At 35.2% G+C, this 25,524-nt stretch overlaps 1 protein-coding gene across 3 annotated transcripts in view; it reads left to right on the top strand.

Annotated features, from left to right (window-relative positions):
* Positions 1–25,524, top strand: part of LOC121314944 (vacuolar protein sorting-associated protein 13B-like) — a 356,349-nt gene that overhangs the window by 228,190 nt on the left and 102,635 nt on the right. For all 3 annotated transcript variants that reach the window (XM_041248730.1, XM_041248729.1, XM_041248731.1), the window contains exons 31-35: positions 6,216–6,419; positions 10,435–10,561; positions 11,357–11,500; positions 22,772–23,474; positions 25,174–25,311. In XM_041248730.1, the coding sequence (XP_041104664.1) occupies positions 6,216–6,419; positions 10,435–10,561; positions 11,357–11,500; positions 22,772–23,474; positions 25,174–25,311 (1,316 nt within the window). The remainder of the gene's footprint in view (positions 1–6,215; positions 6,420–10,434; positions 10,562–11,356; positions 11,501–22,771; positions 23,475–25,173; positions 25,312–25,524) is intronic.

Below are 25,524 nucleotides of genomic sequence, written 5' to 3'. Positions count from 1 at the left end.
AAAAGCAGGCGGGAAAGGAAGGTGCCACAAAAATAGAAATCAACAAGAACAATTGAAAGTGTACGTAGTTCTTTTTTGACCTTTTAACAATTAAAAAGGAGTGGCTTTCTGATGTAAACAAGTTGCATTTGGGATCCACACCTACAGGAATATTAAAAGAAAAGACATGCTGTACAACATTTATTTCAGCCCTTGTGCACAGGTAAGAAAAAGTAGATTTCACTTAAAACTAAATATATATTTTTCCTCAACTTTATTTGGATGGATACTTCCATCAAGTTTCACAGACCCTATTTTACCATCCTGGCTTGTCACCAAAAAAAAAATAAAAAAGTTCTCTTAAAGTAAACTTATCACTTGTTATACATTCTAATTCCAGATGTAATCTGTGTCTTAACTTCATTCAATTTGGGTTCCTGAGCAAAAAATCCAACACGGCACTGGATCCCAGATTCCTGCCACTTTTCAGCTTTTTTTTAAACTTCTCCTCACTTTCATCTCTGAGTTCAAAAACAATATTTAAATACAGTGTAGTTAACAGTAAATTCAAATACTACTAGAACACGGTGAGATAAGAAGTAACAAGGTAGGATTAAGATAATTTGTATCTACAATGAAATAATATGGTACATCATCATAATAATAATAATAATAATAATAATAATAATAATAATAATAATAATCACAAACATAATTTAAAACATTTAAATTTAAACATAATTTGCATTTACATTTGAGCTATTTTGAAAATAGTGCTGAATTAAATTGGTTTAGATTGAGCTCTATGCAGTGTTAAACTTTGATATCAAGACTGTTTAAAAATGTGTTGGAGAGCCTGTAAATTATTTTAAGATTCTGATATTTTACAGTTGGGAAATACCACATGTTAGCATCTTTAGAACTATACAGTCAATATGCCATGTTTATAACAAACTCTTTCTGACATGTAAACTAAGTTGGAGATAAATGGCTCTTGCAATTAAGATGTTGAAATTATACTGCAAACAGTAATTTTTTAGTATACACCATTTAACTATAAACAAAATCCATCCCGATTGTTCTGTGCTGCCTTGTTTGACCACTGTCAGGAACTGAGGATTTTAATTTTTTCTCAGGACCTGTTGAATTAAACACTTCTTGTGTGTGTGTGTGTGTGTCTATATATATATAATTCTTGATTCAAAGATCTTGTATAAATGTGATTTAGTTGACGACCTGGAATGTTTTTAGACTCTAATCAAGCTAATTAATAACAGGCTTCTGTACATAATTGGTGAAGGAGGCATGTGGACCTTTAACCAGGAGGTACTTGCTTCAAATCCTGGCTCAGCCACTGACTCACTGTGTGACCCAGATCAAGTCACTTAACCACCTTGTGCTCCGTCTTTCGGGTGAGATGTTGTTGTAAGTGACTCTGCAGCTGATGCATGGTTCATACACTCTGTAAGTCACTTTGGATAAAGGCATGTGCTAAATAAACAAATAATAACTTAAGTAATGTGCAATAAGATGGAGGCTTTTTTGGAGCTAATTGACGATATTCGATTAATTTAAATGGTGGAAGATCTTAAAATCACTTACCATTAAAGTAAGACCCACCCTGGTGTTTTAAATATTTTTAAAGAGTTGCACTAAAGATACTCGCGTGAACTGTTAGATGTTACATTTTCATGACCTTCATACATGAAGCTTGTTTGTGGTACTGTATATAGATTCTTCACTGTTAAGAGTAATTTAATACAGTAAATGCTAATGTATTTTAAAAGGGGGAGGGAGTATCCTCAATGTTAATATTCTGAGTGCTGGGACAAAGTGTAGTTTCTAAGCATTGCATTTAATGCATTGCAGTCCTATGTTGCTTTAAGAATGCTGCCCTTGATATCTTAATCTGTTCTGATATTATTGTGTATTTCTTTGTCAAAAGCGATCATGGCTTTGGCCTATGTAACTGAGTAGAATAGAAAAAAAAAGAAAATTCAGGATATCCATTATTATTTTGACTATTTATTTGCCTGTTAAGTTTGAAGGACTGCTCAGAGTTCTAATTAAAAGCCCTGATTGCAGTGTTTTGTATGCAAATTAGGGGTAATTGGAGTTGACTGAACCAGTACATCTTTATAATGTTGTTACTTCGAAGCTGCAAAATACCCAGTCAGTTAAGAATGGACCACCTACAGTCCGGGTTTCATTGCTAGCTAAGTAATTGCAAGACCCTTGAATAATATTTTAATGAGTTGCCCCTTGAATGAATGTGTGCAAGCATGGTCTAACCCCAACTATTCTCTGGGGGACTAACAGGCCATGAGAGATGAAAGCCTTGGTCCTAGAGCAGGAGAGAGACTTGGTTCATGAGGTGAATCACTAAACAGGCTGAAAGAAATACAACGTACATCATCACATCAGAATGCACCTTCAACAGTCCATGTAATCTCCTCCGAGAATCACTAAACAGGCTGAAAGAAATTAAAAATGGGAACAGCACACAAAGGTTGAAAAAAAAACCTGCCGTGGCGGGTTCTGAAGCTCGTAACTCAGATCTTACCTGGTTTTTTTATTTAAATTTGTACCTTGAAGAACTGCAATTTTAACCTTTTGTTTTCTCAAATTCCAACACCCAGCCGCTCCCGTAAGAAAAAAACCTGCTGTAAGCTAAAAAGGAGGCCCACCCTGCACTATAAACAGGCACAGCAAGCATGTTTTCACAGTCGAAATCAGGGTAAAGAAAAATCAGGACACATCTTTTTGGGTTTGCTGTACAGAGCTGTCAAAAGTACTGGCCTTTTTTTATTTTTTGTGTTTCTGTTACTCGCTAACTAACCCTCAGTGGCCAGTTTGCGACCACCACTCATAAACTGTACCTCTATTTGTTTAATGGATATAGTTCGAGCAACACTAGATTTAATAGCATTCAGTTTTATTAAGCCATAAACCTTTTTTTTTTTTTATTTGCCAGCCTTTACTCTAACCCCACCCACTTTAAAATAATATAGTAATCAGCAGAAAGCATGTGTAGTTGGCAAGGATCTTTGTCAGCACAGGTGTTAAAAAACAGCAGAAAATGGCATCTGTCTGAAGGCAGAAAGCTTGGCACAGACCCTATTCATTTTAAGGGAGCTGTATTGCCATGTTTCCTGTTCACAACCCCCTGTGGTGTGTCATGAATCCACTGTTATTTACCAACTGTTGTGGGTTTTCTTCCTACAGGACTTGGAGCTTGGAGGTTGCTAACTTACTAAATTATTTTTGCAGCACTCTTAATTTACTGTGATGTACATTCGATTGTTTTGTTTGTTTTGGAAGCCACCATGCTATTTGCAGCTAAACAAGAACCTCCTTATTTAAAAAAAAAAAAAAATCGTTTATCCAATAAATTCCAGAGTTATTATCCATCAATAACACTATGTAACACAATTTTTGTTCCTGGGTAGTAAGTGTTATAAATACGGTATAATCGTAAATCTCGAAAAACTACTCACTTCTAAATCTTTTGTAGTCATTTTTGTATTACTTTAGTATAAATACATGTTAATTTGGATTCATATGTTGTTTTTTTCTGACTTTATGTGAACGAAAAGACACACATTTGCCCGTTTTCCCATTGGAAATAGTGATATTTTGAAATATCACTGTCCTGGTCACAAAAGCAAAGTTTGTGGGGAATAATAGCCATTTTCTATACTTTTGAGGCATAAGCAATTAGGAAATAACACTTACTGCCCAGGAACAAAAAAATAAATAAAAAATTGTTACACGATGTAATTCATTCCGCTGTTATTCGAATGAACAGACACCGACATTTTTTTGTCCCAGGTTGCAGGGGTATATAGTGGGGCCCACATACACTTGACTGAGCCTAAAAGAATGTTTGCATGTAATAAAAATCAGCATACTGCTTGGGCGTATACTATTGAAATGAATAGAGGGTGTCAGATCTATGGACACAACTGCATGTATACATGAATAGATACAGTAGAGAGACATACAGGAATGATTACCAGTAACAGGCTTCCACATTTTCTGAACTCTAAAACACATAAGGTGTTATCTGTTACACACTACACTTACATGTATGTTGTCATAAAAAATGGAATGTTTCGATTTGGCCACTTCTAGATGTTAAAATTGGTTTAGAATGTGTGTAAAAAAATGGAATGTTTAAGAAAATAGTAGCAGTACCATGAAAGAGAACTTTCTTCTTGTAGCACTTTTGATCTAGTTTTAAAAATAGCAGAGTTGTCATAAAAATTTCCTCCAATTAAAAAAAAAAAAAAAAAAGTCTGCCTTGGCTCAGAAACCCACCAGAACTACATGTCGAAACCCCAGTTGCCTCAGTCATCTGTGTACATATTTAATGTATTGTTTGTAGTTAGAAGTTATTTTTCCAATTAAATTTCTAACAAGTACATACATTACCAGTGGCCACACAAAAGCACTGGAGTGGTAACTGTATCCCTTTGTTTAACCTGTTATTCTTATATTTCATGCTTAAAAACCACAACAGTGAAATGTTGCTACTAGATGCGTTTGCCCAATTGGCCAAAAAAGCATTAAGTATTTTTTTTTCCACAATCTGTGTCATATAGATGAAGCGTTTATAATGGAGAGCATTAAAAAAGCACGAATCAGAACCTTTTTTTCCCTTTTTTGCAAGGAATAATGTAAATCAACAGCGTTTTTAGAAATCCTGTAATGCACCCCTAATCTTCTCATGTTCTTTGTTTTAATATTTATAGAATTTGTCATAACATTTCTGTGTGATTGGTAATGTGTTACTTTGTGTTAGAAAAATGAAGAAATATTATATGAAAATTGCCATCGATAATTGCTGAAACAAATATAACTACTAATGCTGTCATAACATCTGTTGCAGTTTTGAGTCTATATGTGCAATATTTAAACTCATATATAAATTCACCAGGATAAATAAACAGTTCCTAGCTGTGAGCCCTGATGTCATCTGCAGATGTAAATTCTGTTTCTTATGTTCGCAAATTCTGCAAAATAGTGTCTTTCAAAGCAAAATAAATGACATCATTGCTAAATGGATTTAGTCTCCTGGGGAGGAAGGTTGCGAAGAGCGCACTTAGCTTTCAGAGAAAAGACGAATTCTGATAGATTACAGACTTTCATGGATGTGGAGTTTGTATACAAAATGCTTTCATTTAAGTACTTTAAAGAAGGTTTGGGACTACTGCAAAGTTCAGAAAAGTTAAACAGATTTTGAAACGCATCACCCCTAATTGTAAACAGGGCATAAATCAGAGCCTTTAAAGGACAAATCCTTTTAGTGGAGGGGCATTGTATTTATCTACATTTTTTTCTGGTACCATTTTAACTAAGAGATGATACAGGCTTGAGACATGTTTGGAGCATTGTACACAATGTTAAGTTATTGAAGTTGACTTACCACAGAAGAGCTTTTTGTGATAGCAATGAAGTGCTGTAGCAACCCTAATGTATTTATCTTGCGTTGAACTAAAATGTAATAAAATGAGACAGTCAGATCCCCACATGCAATTTGAAAAGGCTCTAACCCCTGCAGTGAGATGTTTTTCACAGTTTGAGAGCTTGTCATTACTGTTATTATTTCCTACACAAGTAGTGAATGTTGAACCACAGTTATTAGAAATGTACTGCTGTTTAGCCAATGATAGCAACAGTAGCTACCCATTATGATATGATCTAAAAACTACAAAAATGCAACCTTTGAGCTTAAGTTGAGGTTCTGTTATTCAGTGACAAACTTGGCTTTCTTCAACACTATGGTTAAGATGGGGATCTCAATAAACAACAGTTTGACAATGTCCTTAATTAACAAGGCTAAACAAGCCACCAGAGGGTTGAATGCACATGGATGGCATGCAACCAAAATTACACCTATGATGTCAGAATACTAGGCATATAGAGTTGCTTGGGGAGGTTTTGAGCATTACAGCATGTTAAACAAGGAAGTTGCACTGCTGGAATTCTGTAGCAGTGCAAAATGTTGTTTTCTTAAAATTGTTTTGATTAAATGTTATGAAAACAACATGAAACACTGTCCACCTACAGCGCTTTCCGCAAACTGCCTTCCACAAAAAAAAAATGTCAGAAATCAGTAGATGATTGACAGCTTCTACAGCAGGTTCTTTTTCTATCTATTGTATTTTAGGGAGAATGTGTTCACTCAGAATGTTAAACCCCAGACTTGCTTTGTATTTCTTTTTTATATACAGGAGGGCTTTGAATCTGGGAATACTGAGTGACCCTGGGTCAGAGGTAGAAGACAGACAGTACCAAATAGACCTCCAGTCCATCAATATCGGCACAGCGCAGTGGGATCAGCTGAAGCCAGAGAAGGAAGGAGTCAAGGGAGGCGTGCTTGTTGAAAGTGAGCGGAATTCCCAGAATCCTGCCCTGGAGTGGAACATGGCCAGCAGGTAAGCTGGTTCGATTTTTACAAACATTTCCCAAACATTTTGACTAGAGGTCTTTATCAGTTTTAGAGGTTAGTGTTGGTTCCACACCCAGGTAATGAAGTGAAACAATTTTTAATTATGCAGTCTTGTTAAGAGAAAGTGAACATACAGGTACTGTGCAGGTAGGCATATAGTTAATTGACCCATATAGAGGTGAATAGATAAATTACAACTTTCCATCACCCACATACATTCCTCCTATATAATTCAATTATTTACTTAATTCCACTTGCAGTTATCTTCTCTGTTTACATGAACTTGACTAAATTCCCATCTTACCCTCCTCGCTGCCTATGTGCCTGGATGGGTAGTAACACCTGAATGGTTCAATTGTCACAACAGTACATTCACTCCAGCACTATGTACACATGCTTTTTATGTTAAGGAAAACAGCACTACCTAGATAGAAATAAATGCCATGTTTACTGAATCATCACACCACGAGCAGACTTGAAACCTCTTTCCCCAAAACTACTTGTTGTCTTTGTTTTGTTCATATAGCTTTTAATACAATTATTTTCCTTTACTTACCTCTAGGCTGCATAACAGCCATACTTTAACCCTTAAACCCTAATTATGTTTGCTTTATAAATGCTAGTTGATGAGGTGTACATAAAATTTTACATTTAGTGATGTTAGAGCGCAACTGAACTACAAAGGTTAGAGCGAAATTACTGAAATCCTGGATTTAAATCCCAGCTGGGCTTCAGACTTTTAAGTCCCAGTAATGCTGGCGCAAGACCATTATGTGGTGTGGGTGTTGACTGGCATTACTAGGATTAAAATAGAGCCTACTGTAAGTCTTTTAGTAAGTCACTTGACCTCCTGAAGTTACAACCAATTTAGCTACAAGACTGATTAGTTGCAGGATCCCACTAAAAATGACTTGCAGAAGAGTTATTTTTATACTGTAACTCTGTCTCTCACTACTTAATGTGTGTAATCTGTATTTGTACTCATTTTATTTTTTATTCAGTAGCATTCTTTAACACACTATTAAAGTCACGGGGATGACCTTTACTGTTAATGGAATTCAAAACACACAATGCCAGGTACTGTAGTGGATGGATGTTGTAATGTAATCTTGCTAAAAAAGTCAGATCTGAAATTTCTTCAAACATTTCTTCATAAACTTAACATGTATGTTTATGTACTGTTCTTTAATTACTAAACAACTACATTTATTTTGTAATAACTGGTAATAAAATAAATTTTGTTAAAAGTTAAAAAAAAAAAAAAAAAAAAAAAAGACCTATATATTTGGTCGCGAAAACAAGCAGAAGACAAACCGTTCTCATTTTATTCATTTAACTTTTGTTTTGAAAGAGAAGAAACCCAAAAATAAAAAAAAATGGAATTTGTGATTTGTTCACTGTTGACAGGGCTTCGCTCAAGTAACACAAGCATAGTTTAGACAAAGTGTTGTAAAGACGAATGAGTTTTCATTAAATCTGAAGGAATACCATATATCATTCAACTGTTAATCCTGAAGTTTCGCCAACCTGAGGAGTGGGTAAATAAAGCCTGCAAGACTTCAATCAAATACACTTTGCAGTTTACCATAGACTGCAGCCAAGACACTTTGTCTGCAGTGTGAAAACGTCTTGAGTCATCACTGGAAATCAGACTTACTGGACTCAACTGTTTTCTTAGTAGACTTGGCTAGCCATCTTTACTTGTACTTGTTTGTAGGCACCACATTAATTTTATTTTATCATGTCATCTTGATTATTACTAGACAATCTGGAAAAATATAGGACTTATTTTCTACAGGCAAAGATGTCAGTGTACTGCGATACACAGTATGGACTAAGGATTTGGTATGCATGACTGACTGATGCATTGAGTCATTTAGGCGATTGTCTAGTTTAGATGTGACTTTTTTGACATCTAACAATTTCTATAGTATGCAAGACTGGTGTCATGCACTTTAGGTATTTTCATCAGAGTCTTTAAAATCCGAACACTACATGGTCTACATGCTCAAACCAGAGCTTATTTTAGTTTTTAAATGAACAGAAGTTTGCAAGTTACCCCAAGCAACCTAATTGTGTTCTAGAAACAGTTATCTGCAGTTTATTCTGATATATTATGTACACCAATTTCCTACTGTGTAGGTGCAATTGCAGCGTTGGAACAGTACTTCAGTTCCAAAGTTCACACCTTTTTCTCTATGCTCTACCAAAATACTGCTTTACATTCCAGTAATTTAAATTCCAGGAGTTACACCGAACTCAGCTTGCTTTTTGTAAGAAATTCCACCCGCAACAATTTGCTAACAGGACCTGTCTGCACGATAGTGTACAATTCCACAAAAGATGTTGAGTTTTCACTCGTGAACTTTCCACCTTCCTACATTGAGCCTTGGTGTCACATAATACCTCAGTTATATTCACACTGGTTATCTCAGTATGATTCATAATTCCTCAGTTATATTCACACTGGTTATCTCAGTATGATTCGTAATTCCTCAGTTATATTCACACTGGTTATCTCAGTATGATTCGTAATTCCTCAGTTATATTCACACTGGTTATCTCAGTATGATTCGTAATTCCTCAGTTATATTCACACTGGTTATCTCAGTATGATTCGTAATTCCTCAGTTATATTCACACTAGTTATCTCAGTATGATTCGTAATTCCTCAGTTATATTCACACTGGTTATCTCAGTATGATTCGTAATTCCTCAGTTATATTCACACTGGTTATCTCAGTATGATTCGTAATTCCTCAGTTATATTCACACTAGTTATCTCAGTATGATTCGTAATTCCTCAGTTATATTCACACTGGTTATCTCAGTATGATTCGTAATTCCTCAGTTATATTCACACTGGTTATCTCAGTATGATTCGTAATTCATCAGTTATATTCACACTAGTTATCTCGGTATGATTTGTAATTCCTCAGTTGTATTCACACTAGTTATCTCGGTAAGATTCATAATTCCTTGAGTGGCTTTGCTAGTGCTATTCTTCCTGTACTGAAAATTGGAGAGCACACCATTTAAAAAGAGAGCAACTGTAAAGCATTACGGCTACCATTTTCAGCTCCTGGCAAAATGTTTAGAGAGACTGTGCTATATTGTTTTGAAGTATTTTGCCATTTTTGATAAATAATACAATTATGGTGTATGGCTTGTCCTAAATGCACCTTGCACATAACTTTCCACCATAACAGGCATCCTGCATGAAATTTATTTTAATTTTTTCAGGGGGAAAAAAAATCCCTTTGACGTGCATCCCTTGAGGATGGTGTTTAGTGTACAGTTCTGCATAGGAATAAGATATAATATTGGCCGTGGTTAAAAAAAAAAAAAAAAAAAAAAAGCCCTAGCCCACCTACAAACCCAGATTTTTCTAATACTGTGCTGACTATAAATATTGGAAGCTATACTGTTTGATTGTTTTAATAGTAGCAGATGTGGCAATTAACACCACCTTATAAAGCCGAGTTGTATATTTCTTTTACTGCTAACAAATGTTCCCACAAATATATTTTGATTGTGGGAATGAACATTAACGAAAGGGGAAAGTTTATATTTAAGGCTTTAGTTAGGGTTTGTGTATACAACTAGGGTGTGTTTGCAATAGAGAATTGTCAAATAATGGATCACATTAGTTTGTAAATTATTGATGATTAAAAGTTTAAATGTCATACTGAGAAGCTGAAATGCCCAGTATATAGGTCAGCTTCCAACAATAAATGTATTTTGAAGGTTTTATTTTGAAGTTCTTCTACTGTTTGAAAATGGAACAACATGGACTGTACAGTCAAGTCTAAACTGTGTGATAGCCAAACATACAAATATCAAAACCATCACTAGCTCTGAGTTTTATGTTTAGATGCCCGTTACCACAGATATGTGTCCATATAACATTCCAAACTGTTGCGTTGGCAGTTTGACTTCTAAACTGAATTAAGAAAATCATGAAGTGCTGCAAACTGAATATACTTTGTTTTCCTTTACAGTATCAGGCGCCACCAGGAAAGAAGAGCGATTCTAACTCCAATTCTGACTGATTTCTCTGTGCGTCTAACTGCAGCTCCTGCAATTATCTTTACAAAGCAGGTATCCCCGGAAAATGCACAGATTGAGGTTGGTAGCACACTTAAACCTGTAATACATTTACTTTGACAAACTTGTTTTAAAAGTGACAGTAATGAAAGGAAAGTTTTATTCATTTGCAAAAATGAACATATGATTCTGTTCTGCGCAAGCTGTACTTCAACAATTAAATGCTGTGGTGTAGTAAATTCAACACATGGTATGTTATCATACCGTGGGTATGACAGACATGACTATTGTCTATGCAATGGAGAATACACATTGCATTGGAACTCTAATGGTATCTTCGAAGAAAACTGAGACAGTGCTTACCATAACTTCTGTATCTATACAGGCACTACAAGTAGTGCTCTGTGGTTTTACTCAAACTCAACCAATGGGTGTGATGACCAGAGATTTGTTCCACGGTGTTAGACTAATCTTATGGGGTTGTGCTATTTAGGACTAATTGCTTCTCTAAGGAATTGTTAAATTGTTCTGCTTAGAGAAGAACAAAAATCATATTTGCTTTATTATTATTTAAATAACAGTAAAGTACTGTAAATGCAATCATGTATTTTATTGAGAACACTGCACATTAACATTTTTTGAAATGTCAGAAGAGGTCAATGCTAAATGAATAGTCCCTATTCAGTTAATTAAAAGCTGATTTATATTCAGTGGTCTGTAGTCCTTTAAGAAGCACTGGTTGGTGCATGTCTTGTGCTCCCAGTGGACACAATAAAAAATGTCATTCATTGTAAATTGTGTGCTGTATTGTAAACCATTCTCTGGTGGAGGAAGAGAAAATGCTGATTGTGTTTAATACTGTTTAATTCTCTGCAGGAGATTGTAGTGTGTGGCCATTCCCTGGAAGTGAACATGACCACAAGCCTGGACTTCTTCCTCAGTGTGGCTCAAGTACAACTCCTCCAACAGCTCGTCAAGGCCAATCTGCTGGGTCTGGAACCCCTTGACAGGGCCACCGAGGTAAATGCTTTGGGATGTCTGATTTACAGCCTCTTTCTACCACTTTGTTTCCAATAAAACTCAGTAAAAGCCATGCCAGTGCATCACTAATCTTCTGCCATTAAGTACATTTCAGATAACCGAGCAAGTTCACTTACATCAAATGCTCACAAAAAAAAAGTTTATTTTGTTGTTGTCCTTTACTTTCAGTTACACAAATAATTGAATTATTGTTGAATAAACTAAGCTGGATTCAGCTTTTGTTTATGAAATAAGAAACTGGCAGTAATTTGCTATCTGTCTGTTTGTATATCTATTTACGGTAATAATAAGACATAAGATTTACCATCTGTTTTGTGCGTCTTTAAAAATGTAAACAGAACAACAAACCCTTGATCACCGCAGTTGAACTGCCTGTACAAGGCCGCAATTGGTGCAGGGTATTGAAGGGTAACAATCATGGGTGTTCAGTCATCATTGGGGTGGAGCACACAAAGAATACAATGTAACTACAGAGCCCCCCTGAAGAGAGGGGTTTACTAAACAACACTGAAAAGAAGGGATGGGGGGGGGGCTTTCAAGGTAGGCAATTTTACTGTACTGGAGAAGAGGAATGTCAATCAGGAATAATGTTTTGTAGCTTCTGAACCGAAGCTGTCTTTAAATAACCCTAGCATTCAATTTTATAAAAAGTACAAAATAAATTGTTTACTGCCAGCAATGCATACAAATCTAGAAACCTATGAGTTATTTTCATGCTGGCTGACGTTTGTTTTGTTGTTTGGTACTTTTTAAAAGTCTCTATAAGGATAGCGGCACCATAATTAAAACTTAATCGTAGGGTAAGTATAAAATAATTTTGTATGAAAACAAAAAAAAAAATTTTTGATGACAAAAGCTGATTGCAGCAAGTAACAGGCATCTGTTTCTTATTTGACTTTCTCGCAATGATTCATAGTTTGGATTCAGTTTAATAGATTAGTAGCCTTCAGTACATGATATTTAGCAGTTCTTCTATAGTGTTGCTATCATGAATCTGGTATACAGCAAGGCTGATACGACAAAGGCTAGGTCTGTGTTTCTTTTCCACTCAGGATCTTGTTGCATCCTGTTAGGCATGTTGTAGTGCACTCTAGTGGCAAATTAGTTGACTGCGGCTTTTAAAAAAAGGTAAGATACTGTTTGTGGGGTTACAGTTATATCCTGATACAACAAAAGGCAAAATACACAACATTTAAACATTTTTTTCAGACCAGTTTGAAATAAAAAATAATGTATTTTATAAAAAAAAGAAAGTGAGGTGTACAGAGTGTTTAAAGATGTGGCACTTTATAAGATCGGTTTGCTGGGCATTGATGCAGATTGGCTTTTGTTCTCGGAAAAGACAAATCATTGCACATAACAAAAGGAACCTAAGAGCTGTGTTTTTTTTGGTTTTGTTTTTTTTTATACTAATTTTGCAAGGGGTAGAGCTTGGCAGTGACAAAATGAATGTTAGTTTAATTCCTAATGTGACCTAAAAATATGAAAGCAGTGAGCCATATCCATGTATCTTCAGAATGCCAGGTTGTACCACACACCCACGCACACACACACACATGCACACAACATAATTGATATTTCTAAACTGTTTCAACTCCACACCTTTTAAGATGTATTTAACTTAGAAATGTGCTAGAACCTCAAAACTGACGTGTTATTGCAATTACAATTCTGTGTGCATTTGTAAAAGATGAAAATGCAGGCAAATTAATTGTATTCCACGGCACATATAGCCTTCCAAAGTATTTTGTTTACTATGTCCCTACCATCCGCTTTGCAGTAACTTTGTAGTGGAAAGCTTGGCTCAGGCAGGAGGCTATCCGCCAGTAGTCACCACAAGTTGCTTTCCAAAATATTTCAAAAATGGCAAACAGAAAAAACAATTAGCTCAAGTTCTAGCATCCTCAGCAGTTAAGGAAATTTGTAAATATGAAACCATATCTTATGTTTATTGTCTCCAGCAAATGTTTACATAAAAAATTGTGTGAAGAAAAAAAAAATCAAATAAAACTTGGCCAAACCCCACCAAAACCTCTTATCCTGAGAAAAAATAACATGTTGCTAACCCTTCCTCTTCTGCATATGGGTTAGGGTTAGTACCAAGCTTCATTGGGAATTCAATCACTGGCATAGCCTGTTTGGCAGGCTTGTGTGTGAATGGAACAGTAATGGGAGTAAACAAATGGATTAAAGGTGCATTGACAGCATGTACAATAGAGATGTGTCTCATATTTCAGTATCCACTTACTGTATTTTTTGCTATGGTAATTTGCTATGCTATAAGAATGCAATCATCCCATCCCCTTATTCTATTATGTATCTCTTTCAGTTGTTTCTAAAAATGTATGTCTGTATATTTCAAATGTTTACAGTATGCCACCGATGCAGAGCTTGGCACAGGTCTTCTTTTAACATTTCAAATTGTGGCTCTAAAATTGCAGAGAAAATTCACCAAAGTGAAGATGAGCTGTTTATTACGTGGTGCTGTATGTTGGTATCAATGGGCAGGGAAAATGTGCAGAGCTAGTGCAGTTTGCCAGTAAGAAGGGTATTATTGGTATAGTGACATTTGGAGTTCTTTTAAATGGTTCCAACTGTAACATCCCTGTTATATGTTCTATAGTTCTACCACAGATTAGAATCTTCTCAGTAATTGGTCTGAAGAATGTTCTCTGTCCATGTCATGATACATAGAGACTTTACATAAAAAAGAGCATAACCATCATTGCACATGTAGCTAGTGCAGTATTATAATCCAGCTGTGCTTGAGTCACTTTAAAGAAATGTAGTTGTCTTTGCACTAGCCAGAGGAAAGCAAAGTTGAATGATGCATTGTCCTTGTGTCATTGCTTAGATATGATATTGGATTGAGCCTCATAAAAAGCAAGGTACTTCAGGTCTTCCAAGAGGATTCACAGTAAGTCAAGTATTGTACCAGCAGTGTGATCAATACTGCAAATGCTATTTGTTAGAAACAAATGCAAAACTTACAGCTAGATAGTGAAATTGAGCTGTCACTTTTTTATCACTTGGCTCTGTTAACCCTCTTTAGAGGCATATCAGTTTCAGAAACTGAAAAAAAAAGAAATATACAGCTCAAGACTACTTTATTTTGACTTTCTCTGTTGCTTTAGTGTGCAATAATAAATAACTAGCCTTCCCTGTGGTGTTCTCTTTACCTTCTCTCGTTAAACATCTGTTAAGTAAGCAGATTGGTTTAAGTTATCTTGAGTACACATGTTTTTATAGTGACTGTTCATCTTGCTCTGATCATTGTTATGAAACTAAATCTTTTCTTAGGCGTTTTAGTGACCCTTAATATGTGAAAAAACTGTTAATTGACAACCAGTCAAAACATTTCACTGACTTACATTTATACAGTAACTATCATTAGTTTTTTAGACCTCTTTTCTTAAACAAACAATTTATTAAATAATATATTTGAATTAAAATTAATCAAATTATGACTAGTAGCCACAGAACTTTCTCTTCATATTGGCTCATTAAAATAGGTCTAAAGGTAGATACAAGCAAACAAAAAAAAAATAAAGACAACTACAGTATTTTAGAGTGACATTTTTTAACTCACTGGGACCGGCGTTGTGGGCAAGCCCATCCAGAAAAAGTCCAGGTCCAGCACAGTTGCTTTTTTCATCAGAAATGGTCAATTCTTTCAATTGTATTGGCTTTATCAAAGGACATTGGCCATTGATAAACACTGCTTATTACAGCAATGTGTCTTATCTTCAAAGTCACTGCCTTTTATGGATATTTTTGCTATGGATCATTGAACCAATCACACTTGTTTGACAACTTGTACCTGACACTATATCATTCATAATTTTCATAATAAACAACAATTTTATGTTGAAAATCTATAACAAGTTGCTGATAGAGGCCCAGTATAATTAAATAGGATCTTATTCTTCAAAGGAGAATTCTATCAGTTCCGTCTTGAACATTTTGCACTTGAGTTTCTTACTATTCTTATTATGTACATGAATTTGGAAATTGTACCTAAAAAGGTATTTTAGTTGCCCACATTTAGTAAATAATTATGTTGCCTAATGTTTTAATTGATTAAATGACAATAATAATAATAATAATAAAAAAAAAAAAAAAAAAAACAAACAAAAAATGTGGTATTTAGGTTTGGCTATAAAAGTCTAAATGGTACATTATTTTGTGCGTATAGCACAATGTACATGGGAATGATTCTATTTTTTCACATTTGACATTTTGTTATTTTAACACTCATTAAAAAAAACAAAAAACACAAAGAGTTGTAAGAACACAGAGTTCCTGAATCAACCTGTTGTTTTTATCAGAAGACTGGGCGCCACCAGGCCAAATAATCAGTTGGTTGACTCAGTAACTTTGCCAATGCAAATGCCTCCGCTGTATTTCTTCTCATTTTCCTCACAGCATGTTTTAACTTATTAGCCATGTTAGCTTTTCTGCATTCTTGACTGTTTTGTATATTTGTATGTTATAATCGTACTGTTACTTGTATTGATTTCAGTGCGCCAGAAATCTGTCTGTGTGTGTGTGTTGACTAAAGCATAGCAGGAATATTCTATTCATAACACTTCAGGCTTAATACCACGTAACAGCTTGCATGTTCCATCGTTACTGGCATGATATCTTTTTTTCATTCCTGGCCACAGTAAGCTGTCTGCCAGTGCTCTTCCTCACATAGCCCCAGTGTCTAGCCAGTATAAAACATTGCTGCATCACTAAACTACTAACAAGCAGTGCCTTCTGGAACCCTACAATCATTCATCTGTCAACTTATTTATCCCATTCAAATGTACTCTTTTGTTTCTTTGCTGTTAATACAGCAGACCAACCAAAGTCATCCAAAGGATGCACATGTACAAATATTTGTATTTTGGCAACATTCAGTTTATTTGCAGTGGTAACTTTGGAAATTGATTAATACTTAAAATTGCAGAGCAATCTGTCATTTATTTATAAGTGTTATTCTTAAGTTAAGAACCAACAACAGAGCCGCAGCTTTGCCCAATAGAAAATCTTTCTGCTGTTGAAATAAACGTGACCACCACAGCACAAAACAGATGCAGCCTTGATACTCAATTGACCATCTTGCTTTTATACTTCATTTACCACGTATAATGTCATTCTGTTTGTCAGTCTCACTGTTTGTATTTTTGGTATTTCAGCCCACATGAATCCACATAATGCCTGACACTTATGCTTAACCATTTTTTTAAAAATCCAGTACTTAATCAGAGAGGTACAACAGGACGGCTTTGTCACAAGTCCTTGACCCCTGAGCTATAGTACCAGCTAAGCCCACCTAACACTTGGGCCTTAGGCATTCATACATACTATATTTGAAATGGTATATTAGAAAATGATTGCAACATGAAATCAAACCTAAATATAAATTACCCGAGATAATGAGACCCAGTTGTTCTCTCTGTTATGATAAGAATCTGTGTTGACGCCCACAGCACTGTGCAAGTTTTACAGGCTCCTTGACACTTACTAACATTTAAGCAACATCTGGGTCTCCTGTCTACAAAGGGTGGATCAGTAAAACTATATTTATGAACGTCTGTTATAGCCAATAGTTTAAATACAAAATAAGGTTGTTCATTTTCCTCTGACCTTTATTTCACTAAGGGCCTGAATCAAGATGCCTGTAATCTTCCACATCTTATTACATCCTGTGACTGGGATTCAGACTGAAAGACTAGAATATCAAAATGTTCAAATTATATTGTCACCAATATTCAGTATTTTAGATCCAAAATGTGACATCACTGGGCGATAGCTGTTTTACATGTCAGGAAAATATTAGAAAGTCTTTAGTAGTACCATCCCAGCTCTTTATTGTTGTTGCATTGTAATACAGTAGACTTTTCCTTTGTTATTTAAACAAAGTGTGATTTAAAAGTATTTCTTATTTAATGACTGTTTAATTTGACTGAAGTGGGTGTGTATATGTTGACGTGTACATGTTTGTCTATTGCTACAGCACCGTGGACATGGTGATAGTCTATTCCTTCCCTGATGACGGCAGTCTGAGGTTGCTTGTGTATATGAGAGAAAGATAATTTAATCAGTTTCTGGTTGGTTTGATGAACTTTAGAGAGTGGTCAGAAATTAGGGGATATTACTGCTCTACTGGGACATTATCACGGTATCTGGATCATGTTGCTATTCACTGAGCAGTTAAGAGAATATGTCACATTCAGTAGTAAAAGTCTGTAAAATATTTACCCAAATAAGTTTGAATGGGGTCAATTTGGGAAATTGACAATATGTTTATTTAGCAGTTATTTATTGAAATTATGTCAGATGTCATACAGGTGCACCAGATGTGATTGGCACTTTGTATAAGTAGTTTCACACTTCTGAGATGCTCCACAATTTATATGTTGTGAAAGATGAGCTCGTGATTGGCTGAAGGAGTTTTTGATCACTGTTAGGGAATGATTGTGCTTGGAGCTGGAAATAATGCTTCAGCAATGACTGGAAAATAGGAAAAGTATGCACATGTATTTTTTTTTTTTTTCATTTATGGATACCATTGGTGGATGTTGAGAGTGCATATACCTGGTAACCTCCTGGCTTAAATATTATATAAAAAACATGCTGACTGTCCCATCTGGATTGAAAAGAATGGGAGAAGAGCAAGCCAGCATTTGCAGGAGTTTTATTTTAGGTGTATCAAAGGGTGATGTTATCGTTCTTTAGCCCTAAAATGCTGAATGTTAGGAATATTACATTTCTGAAGACTTGCTCTGTACTGTGCTTGTTGATGTGAACAGAAAAGAGAGCTGTTCAAGTTTGAAGCTAACAAAAATAATTCCATACATCCCCATGCTTTGCACATCCATTCACTTTATTGGTTTGAAATGGGTGGTTTTGAAAGAAATCTATGTTTTACCATGCATTTTTGTTTTGAAAAGAAATCTCAGTTGCAGGCCTTGCTTTCATAAAGTATTACACTGTAATGGTCATTTCACCTGGAAAGGGAAACTGTCTCCACCCTTTTAGAGGCTTTTCATGTAACAAAAAGTGACATTTTGAAATCCAAGATGAAATACTATACTACTATTATGGCTTCCAGTAGATTTTTGCGATATCATTTTGCTGTTTCTTTGATTAAATAAAAGATCTAAATTGTGTTTATATAGTTTATTATTATTATGTTTCAATCCTAAAATTCTAGGTGATTTAAAACTTTTGGCCATAGCTCTATATAGTGAATATAAGTTCACAACATATAAATTTATAAAAAAAAAAAAAAAAAAAATAATATATATATATATATATATATATATATATATATATATATATATATATATATATATATATATATATATATATATATATTAAACCAAATGTAAAAAAACACAATTGCAACTAATCATAAACAAAATAATGAAAACCTTTGCATATTGTTCACAAAGCCATCTTTGCAGTACAAAACAAAAGTGAAAATAAGAACTTCCATGTTTTGCTTGCACGTTTACACTGTTACTGTATGTGATTATTTTATGGCTTCTTTGTGGTAAAAGGCTCCATATTTGTCACAAGAAAATATACCACATTATGTAAATGTAGTTCACAGGCTTGGGAGGAGGAGGAGACGTATGTTTTGTTTTGTTTTTTGAGTGGTATACAGTGTCGGTTACAAGGCTGTGTTTTGTTCAAATTCACTCTTTTTTTTCTTGCTATTGATACCCTTATAAAAGTTAACCATGGTCATGGTTTTCACATGCTTTTCCATGCTTATACTGTCATGTGTTTTTAACTTGGTTTGCCAGACTGTAGTTTGTACCATACTTCACTATGCATATCTCTGCTATACCAAGGGCAAGAGAGCTTGCTGGTTGAATATCAAATTGTACTGTAAAAAAAATGTCTAAGGTGCTCTTAGTCAATTAGTGTTCCAGTTTATGCTGTACAGTATGCCACAGCACATCACAAACAAACAACATTCATGGAATCTGTTTTACTGTATTGAATTCCTACTGTACATTATTCTCAATATTGATACTGCTTTATTTTATTTATTTTTTTTAAGTTATACTTAAGGCACATTGGAATTATTTTTAACAACAAAGACGATTCAGAACAGTGATACATTGGTCCAGTACACCAGTCACTAGATTTGACCTCATACATATTGCTGCCTTATAACCTGGTATTTTAACATGTGACAGGAGAAGCAGTGATAAAATGTCATACTGTATGACAGCAAGAGTAGAGAGAGAGCATTCATTTGCAATTTCATATAGGACTAGTACAGAGTAAATGAATGTGGCCTTGGTGTACGTGCAGCAAGTCCTAAAGAGATAAGAAGAAGTTGTTAAATGTTATAAATATCTATGCAAATGTGTATTTTTGTTATTTTTATTTGCGGTTGCTTTGCTAAATCCTTGTTACTGCATCCATGCTGTAGATTTCAAATTGAGGTACCGGTAGTTTATTTGCCAGATACCTTTGAGCTATTTCTTTACCAATACAATTTAATTTAATCCAAACCATATGTAACAAATATCCTTGTTTCCTAATGTAAATGCTTGGAAAATCATACATTCAAATATAAAGAGTGCACATCCTTTCCTCATTAGTTGGAAAGAACAGGGATTTTGGCACAACTCTTTGTGGAAGCTCTGCATTGCTTTTTATATGGATTTCGGTTTTAGCCTTTGATGACACTGTTTAAAATAGGAAATATCTAATAAGTCAAGCATTTTGTTTAATGTGCTGCCAGTGCATTTAATATATGCCTGAAGGTCTGCAATACTATCTCTTCACCATTACAGTGTGTGTGTGTGTGTGTGTGTGTGTGTATATATAAAGAGAAGGTTGGATCCTGAAAAGTAGCAGAGAAAGCACATTCAGAGCTGCTGTAATGCAAAGCATATGGACGGGGGACCCTGAAATGCAACGTACAGTAGATTTTTATTGCTTAATCATAATCATGTATAATGCACACCAGTAGCTAATTAAAGAAAACTTTTATCATTCACATCAAATGGATTGTTTAAAGAGCCAGGGGGCTTTCTTCATCAGCTCTAGCCTTTTAATGGATGTCACTGTTGAATTTACACAGTATGGGTTTCAGTGCATGACCAGACCAGTCCGGTCTTTTGTGCCAAAAAGACAACAGAATTTCTTTACTAATGTCACTTGTCTTCCATTCCTGTCAGAAATCTGTTCCCAATTATAATATTTTTGTGTTTGCTAAACATTTAACTTCCCAGGTTTTCTTGTGAAACTTTTGTATATTAAAACTTTGGATTCCATAAGGTATAGGTCAAAAATGTATTAGCATTTTATGACTTAATAAACAGTTTTCCAATCTTTTTTTGTATAATATCATTTTATTTTATTTTTATTACGGGGGTTTAAATGTGTCATATGGTTTGGCATCCTGCAGACTAATTACTTCTGCCTACCATTTCTGTAATTCATTGCTGTATGTGTCGGTCACTTTGTTAAAAAGATAGTGTCAGTGTATTCTTTGTAAATTTAGCCATAACAGTAAGCACATGTGGAATATTAAAGGGTACATAAGGACCTTTTTTATTTTATTGTGTTACATGTTCCCATGTGTTGCTACAACTGTTTATGTAATTTGTGTGTATTGTATTTTGACCACTTTTTTAAACTTTTAAATTGCATTCCCTGCCTCAAGCTTCCCATGTACCCGCATGGACTGCTCAGAACTACATTTCCCATCATCTTCCTGTGCACTGGTAAATCCATCTCAGAGACATAAGTGAGCAGGAGAATGATGGGAAATGTAGTTCTGAGCAGTCCATGCAGGTACATGGGAAGCCTGAGGAAGGGAGTGCAATTTAAACGTTTTAAAAAGTGATCAAAATGTAAAAAAAATAAAAAATAAATGAAAACAATAAACACACCTTACGTAAACAGTTATAGCAACACATGGGAACATGTAATGCAATAAAATAAAAAAGGTCCTTATGTACCCTTTAAATTGAAGTTTTTAAAAAGAGTCCCCTTTTACTTACTTTAATTATTGTGTCTAGCACAAATTTTCCCTAAAAGAGAAACATAACACTGCATTTGAATTTAAAGAAGCAAATGAGAACATGTTGTATTCCAGTGATAGGAGAACTAGGATTACACAAGAAACAAAAGATAACGTTTTTTAAAGGTTGATTTAAAAGTAACATATATAACTGTTTAACAAGGAAACAAGAACTATCCAGACAAATGGTAAGTTTTTATGTTGATATTTATTTGTCTTTCTGGTTAAACTAAATAAACAATTCTAAAGTGCTAGCTCGCCAAATATTATGTATGTATGTATGTATGACAGCTAAGCATGAAACAAGTTAATTTATGAGACTATCAGAAAAGTGATGTAATATGTTATGGTCACTGCTCTGAAGCAGTGCAAGAGATCTGACAATGATATTTTAAACAGATGAAGCAGTCCTTGTGTAATATTAAACATAAAATATGAAGTAAGAGATAAAGAAAACACTGTTCAGGACTCAGATGGATACTTACCAGCAGGTTGACTGGTTGCCATATACTGTAGATACAGTGGAGATTTCTAAAAGCAATTATAGAGGCGATTCTGATGTCAAATTTCTAGCACCTCAACAAGTGGGAGTTGCACAAACATTCTCTGATTAAAAAAAAAAAAAAAAAAAAAAAAACATTATTTGTTGAAATATGACTGATGTCTGCTGAAAGGGACTGTTCTTTGTTAAATAATGTTGACTGAATTCTTCTTCATAGTTGTAGTACTAGTACTATAGTAGCTGTCCTGGATATCCTAAGGCAATCTTTTTTTGCACAAACTTCCTGTTTATAGCAGAACTGTTAGATTGTGCTAAGAGATGTCTGATGTACATGTAAATGTTTAATAATATTTATATTAGAGCTGTACTGCTTTCTTGCTTTAACTGTGTCAAGACAATAATATGAGCTGTCATAATTGAAGGGAGTGTTATGTGTCATTTGTCGTTGTGCTTCACTACTTTAGTCATGTTCTCTGAATGGTACAATTGTAGTTTGTGCTTTGATTTTAATTTGAGTGTCATAATAAAATGGCTACAGATCGAGTCTTATAATCTTAAATATCCTTTGATTAAATATCATCAAACCAGAACACTGTGAGGTAAACAATTAAATGTCTTGCACTACGAATACCTTGCAATTTCTCTAGAAATCACATTTTCCTCATTACTGTTTTGGTAGTTTACTACTGTTTCTGTTCATCCACAGGTCTGTAAACACGAGCAGAAAAAAAACGTCTCAAACAGGGGAGGAGGTGTGGACACTTCCTCCTGGCACAGCAGGGCCCAGGACAGCGGCTTTGGCAGCGATAGCGCGCGGATTCGAATTGTTCAGATCGAGCAGCTGAGCGGGGCCAGCCACCATCGCATTGCTAGGCCCTTGAGCAAATCTTCCATTGTGAAAAACCTCAACTTCATTCCTTTTGACATATTTGTCACAGCCAGTCGTGTCTCCCTCATGACCTACTGTTGCACAACTGCATCCAAACCTAGCGCTGCTTCACAAGAACAAAAAGAGTGCGAGAAAGTAGGCAAGAGTGCATTGAATATGTCTGATACTGAGTCAGATATAACCCTAGAAAACCCATCCAGCCAGCTGGGGATTTCTGTACTCACTGCTGATGATCTCCTAAACAGTAACACATCTTCGCTCAGCGGCAAGGCAGCTGGTAACCTGTCCCTGGAAAGCCTGCACACACCCAGCAGGTCTTCAGCCAGGCATGCTCTAGGAGTGACCATTGTGAGGCAGCCAGGGCGCAGAGGCACCAGTGACCTGGTGCTGGAGCCTCTCCTCTACCTGGTGGTGTCCCAGCCTTCCCTGCTGTTGAGCTGTCACCACAGGAAACAGAAACTTGCGCTGTCAGTGTTTGACACTGTGTTAAAAGGTGTAGCCATGGACTACAAATGTTCAGGTGAGATATTGGGCTAAATTCTCCAAGCGATTTGAAATTAACTCTGTTGTGTTAAATGATTTTGAGATATAATGGGCTAGATTTTCAAAGTTATTTACTCTAAATCGTCATTAGCACATTTTTTTTTTCAGAGAGGAGAAACACTATTAACATAAAGATACCAAAACAGATGTAAAGAACTAAGACTTTTAACTTAGGTACCAGTAATTATTCTTCAGTTGTTTCTTTTATTCGTTTTAGAATTTTATTTGGTGTTTTTAAAAATCACGCTAATGACGATTTAGAGTAATTAACTTTGAGAATGTAGTCCATTGTATCTAAAAAGCATTTAACACAACATAGTTAATTTCACCATTGCATTATTTAGATTTAGAGAGATACACTTAAGTTACTGTACATATTTAAAGTCCATATCTTTGACTCAAACCCATAGACAGGTCCAATATGTCAGTATTGATATTTCAACTAGTATTGACCATCTTGAGTTAGTAGACATAAATGTTCATGACCTAAAAATGACTTGGCAGAATTTCTTCCTTGGGTTGCATGGTATGGTTGAGTTTAACTTTTTTCAATCCTTGTAAGGTTAAATGTTAAAATATGTCAACTGGTTTGCATAATGCAAGCTGTTAAAAGCTGTTATAAGCCAGGATTGCACAGAGGTGTCATTCCCAAACAGGACCTTTACAACAGCTTCCTTGGTTAACAAATTAGTCTTGGAATAATTTGTCATATCCTCAATTGTGCTCATTCCAATTGTGATATGTTGTTATAAATTTCAGCTAGCGGCATTCAGTATGTAATTTATCATGTCTCACAACCCTTTTAGACAAGAACTTGAGTGAAAAATACCAAACACAAAAAATGACTGGCACATACTTATCATCTGTACTCTGGACACAAATCATCTTCTATTCTTATTCATAACATGTTACCCTCATCCGTGAATACAGATGAAGTACTGTAATTGAAATTAAACTTTTAATATCAGCTTACATTTCACACAGAGACCAGGATAGCCGCTGTTTGTGTTACAGACAATCAGAAAATATAGCAAACTCTGTATAAAACCCGCATGACTTGAGCAGGCTGGGGTTACATTTGTTTGAATAATGTGCACCTCTTTTGTAGTACTCAAAACACCATTGTATATTATATACAATAGTGTAATCCAGTCTCTGTCAGAGTGCTGGAACTAGGGGTGCTGGGGGTGTGGAAGATTTTGCATGGCTTCCATCATATACAGGGGTTACAGTTTTGTTCAATGGCTTTCAGCACCCCCACTTTAAGAATTGTTACATTGCCACTGAGCTTTATGTAATAAACAAAAAACGTTAAAACTTTTAAATATTCCAAAATGCATTGCAAATGTATGCAAGCATAATGTTAGTAAAATATTGTTATAACAGACAGTATTTCACTCCTTGTATATGCATTCATTGTTAATACATATATAATTATTATTTAAATATTTGTGGTGAAAGCACTTTTTAATCCAAGTGTCAGAATATTTTATGCATTACAATAATGGTACAATAGCCTTAGATATATTATACTTGCACGTTGTGCTAAAGTAAAAGCCTTCATTTATTTGTACTCCTTACCTGATTGCATATCTCCTGACTGCTGTTGATAGACCCCCTTCACGTCATGACAGCTCTGGTACTTATCTGTTTGTTAACGTACTTTTTTGCTGCAGATCCAGGGAAGATGCTGCCGGAAGCTTTGGATTACAACGTGCTTTGGTTGCAGACAGTAGCAGGAGAGGCTGATGCAAAAACTGGCATCCCACCTCCTCTCCTCTCCCTTCAGATCAAAGACTTCCTGAATGGGCCAGGTGAGAACAGTGCTTTGTTGATATCTTCATCGCTCACTGCATGTAAGTAAAGGGACATGTTACAACAAGATTGGATCTGTTGTACTGTAACAAAAGCAGACTGCTATGTATTCCAACATGTCCTCTCACTATGTTAATTTAGTTTGTTTCTTAATTAAGAATGGCATTAAAATGTACTTTTGTGATTCTTCTGTTCCGCTTTGATGCCGGCTT

Source organism: Polyodon spathula, chromosome 4 (assembly GCF_017654505.1).
Source record: "Polyodon spathula isolate WHYD16114869_AA chromosome 4, ASM1765450v1, whole genome shotgun sequence".
Classification (NCBI taxonomy): Eukaryota; Metazoa; Chordata; class Actinopteri; order Acipenseriformes; family Polyodontidae; genus Polyodon; species Polyodon spathula.
The sequence above is the reverse complement of the archived record's forward strand: the minus strand, read 5'-3'. Positions and strand labels throughout refer to the sequence as shown.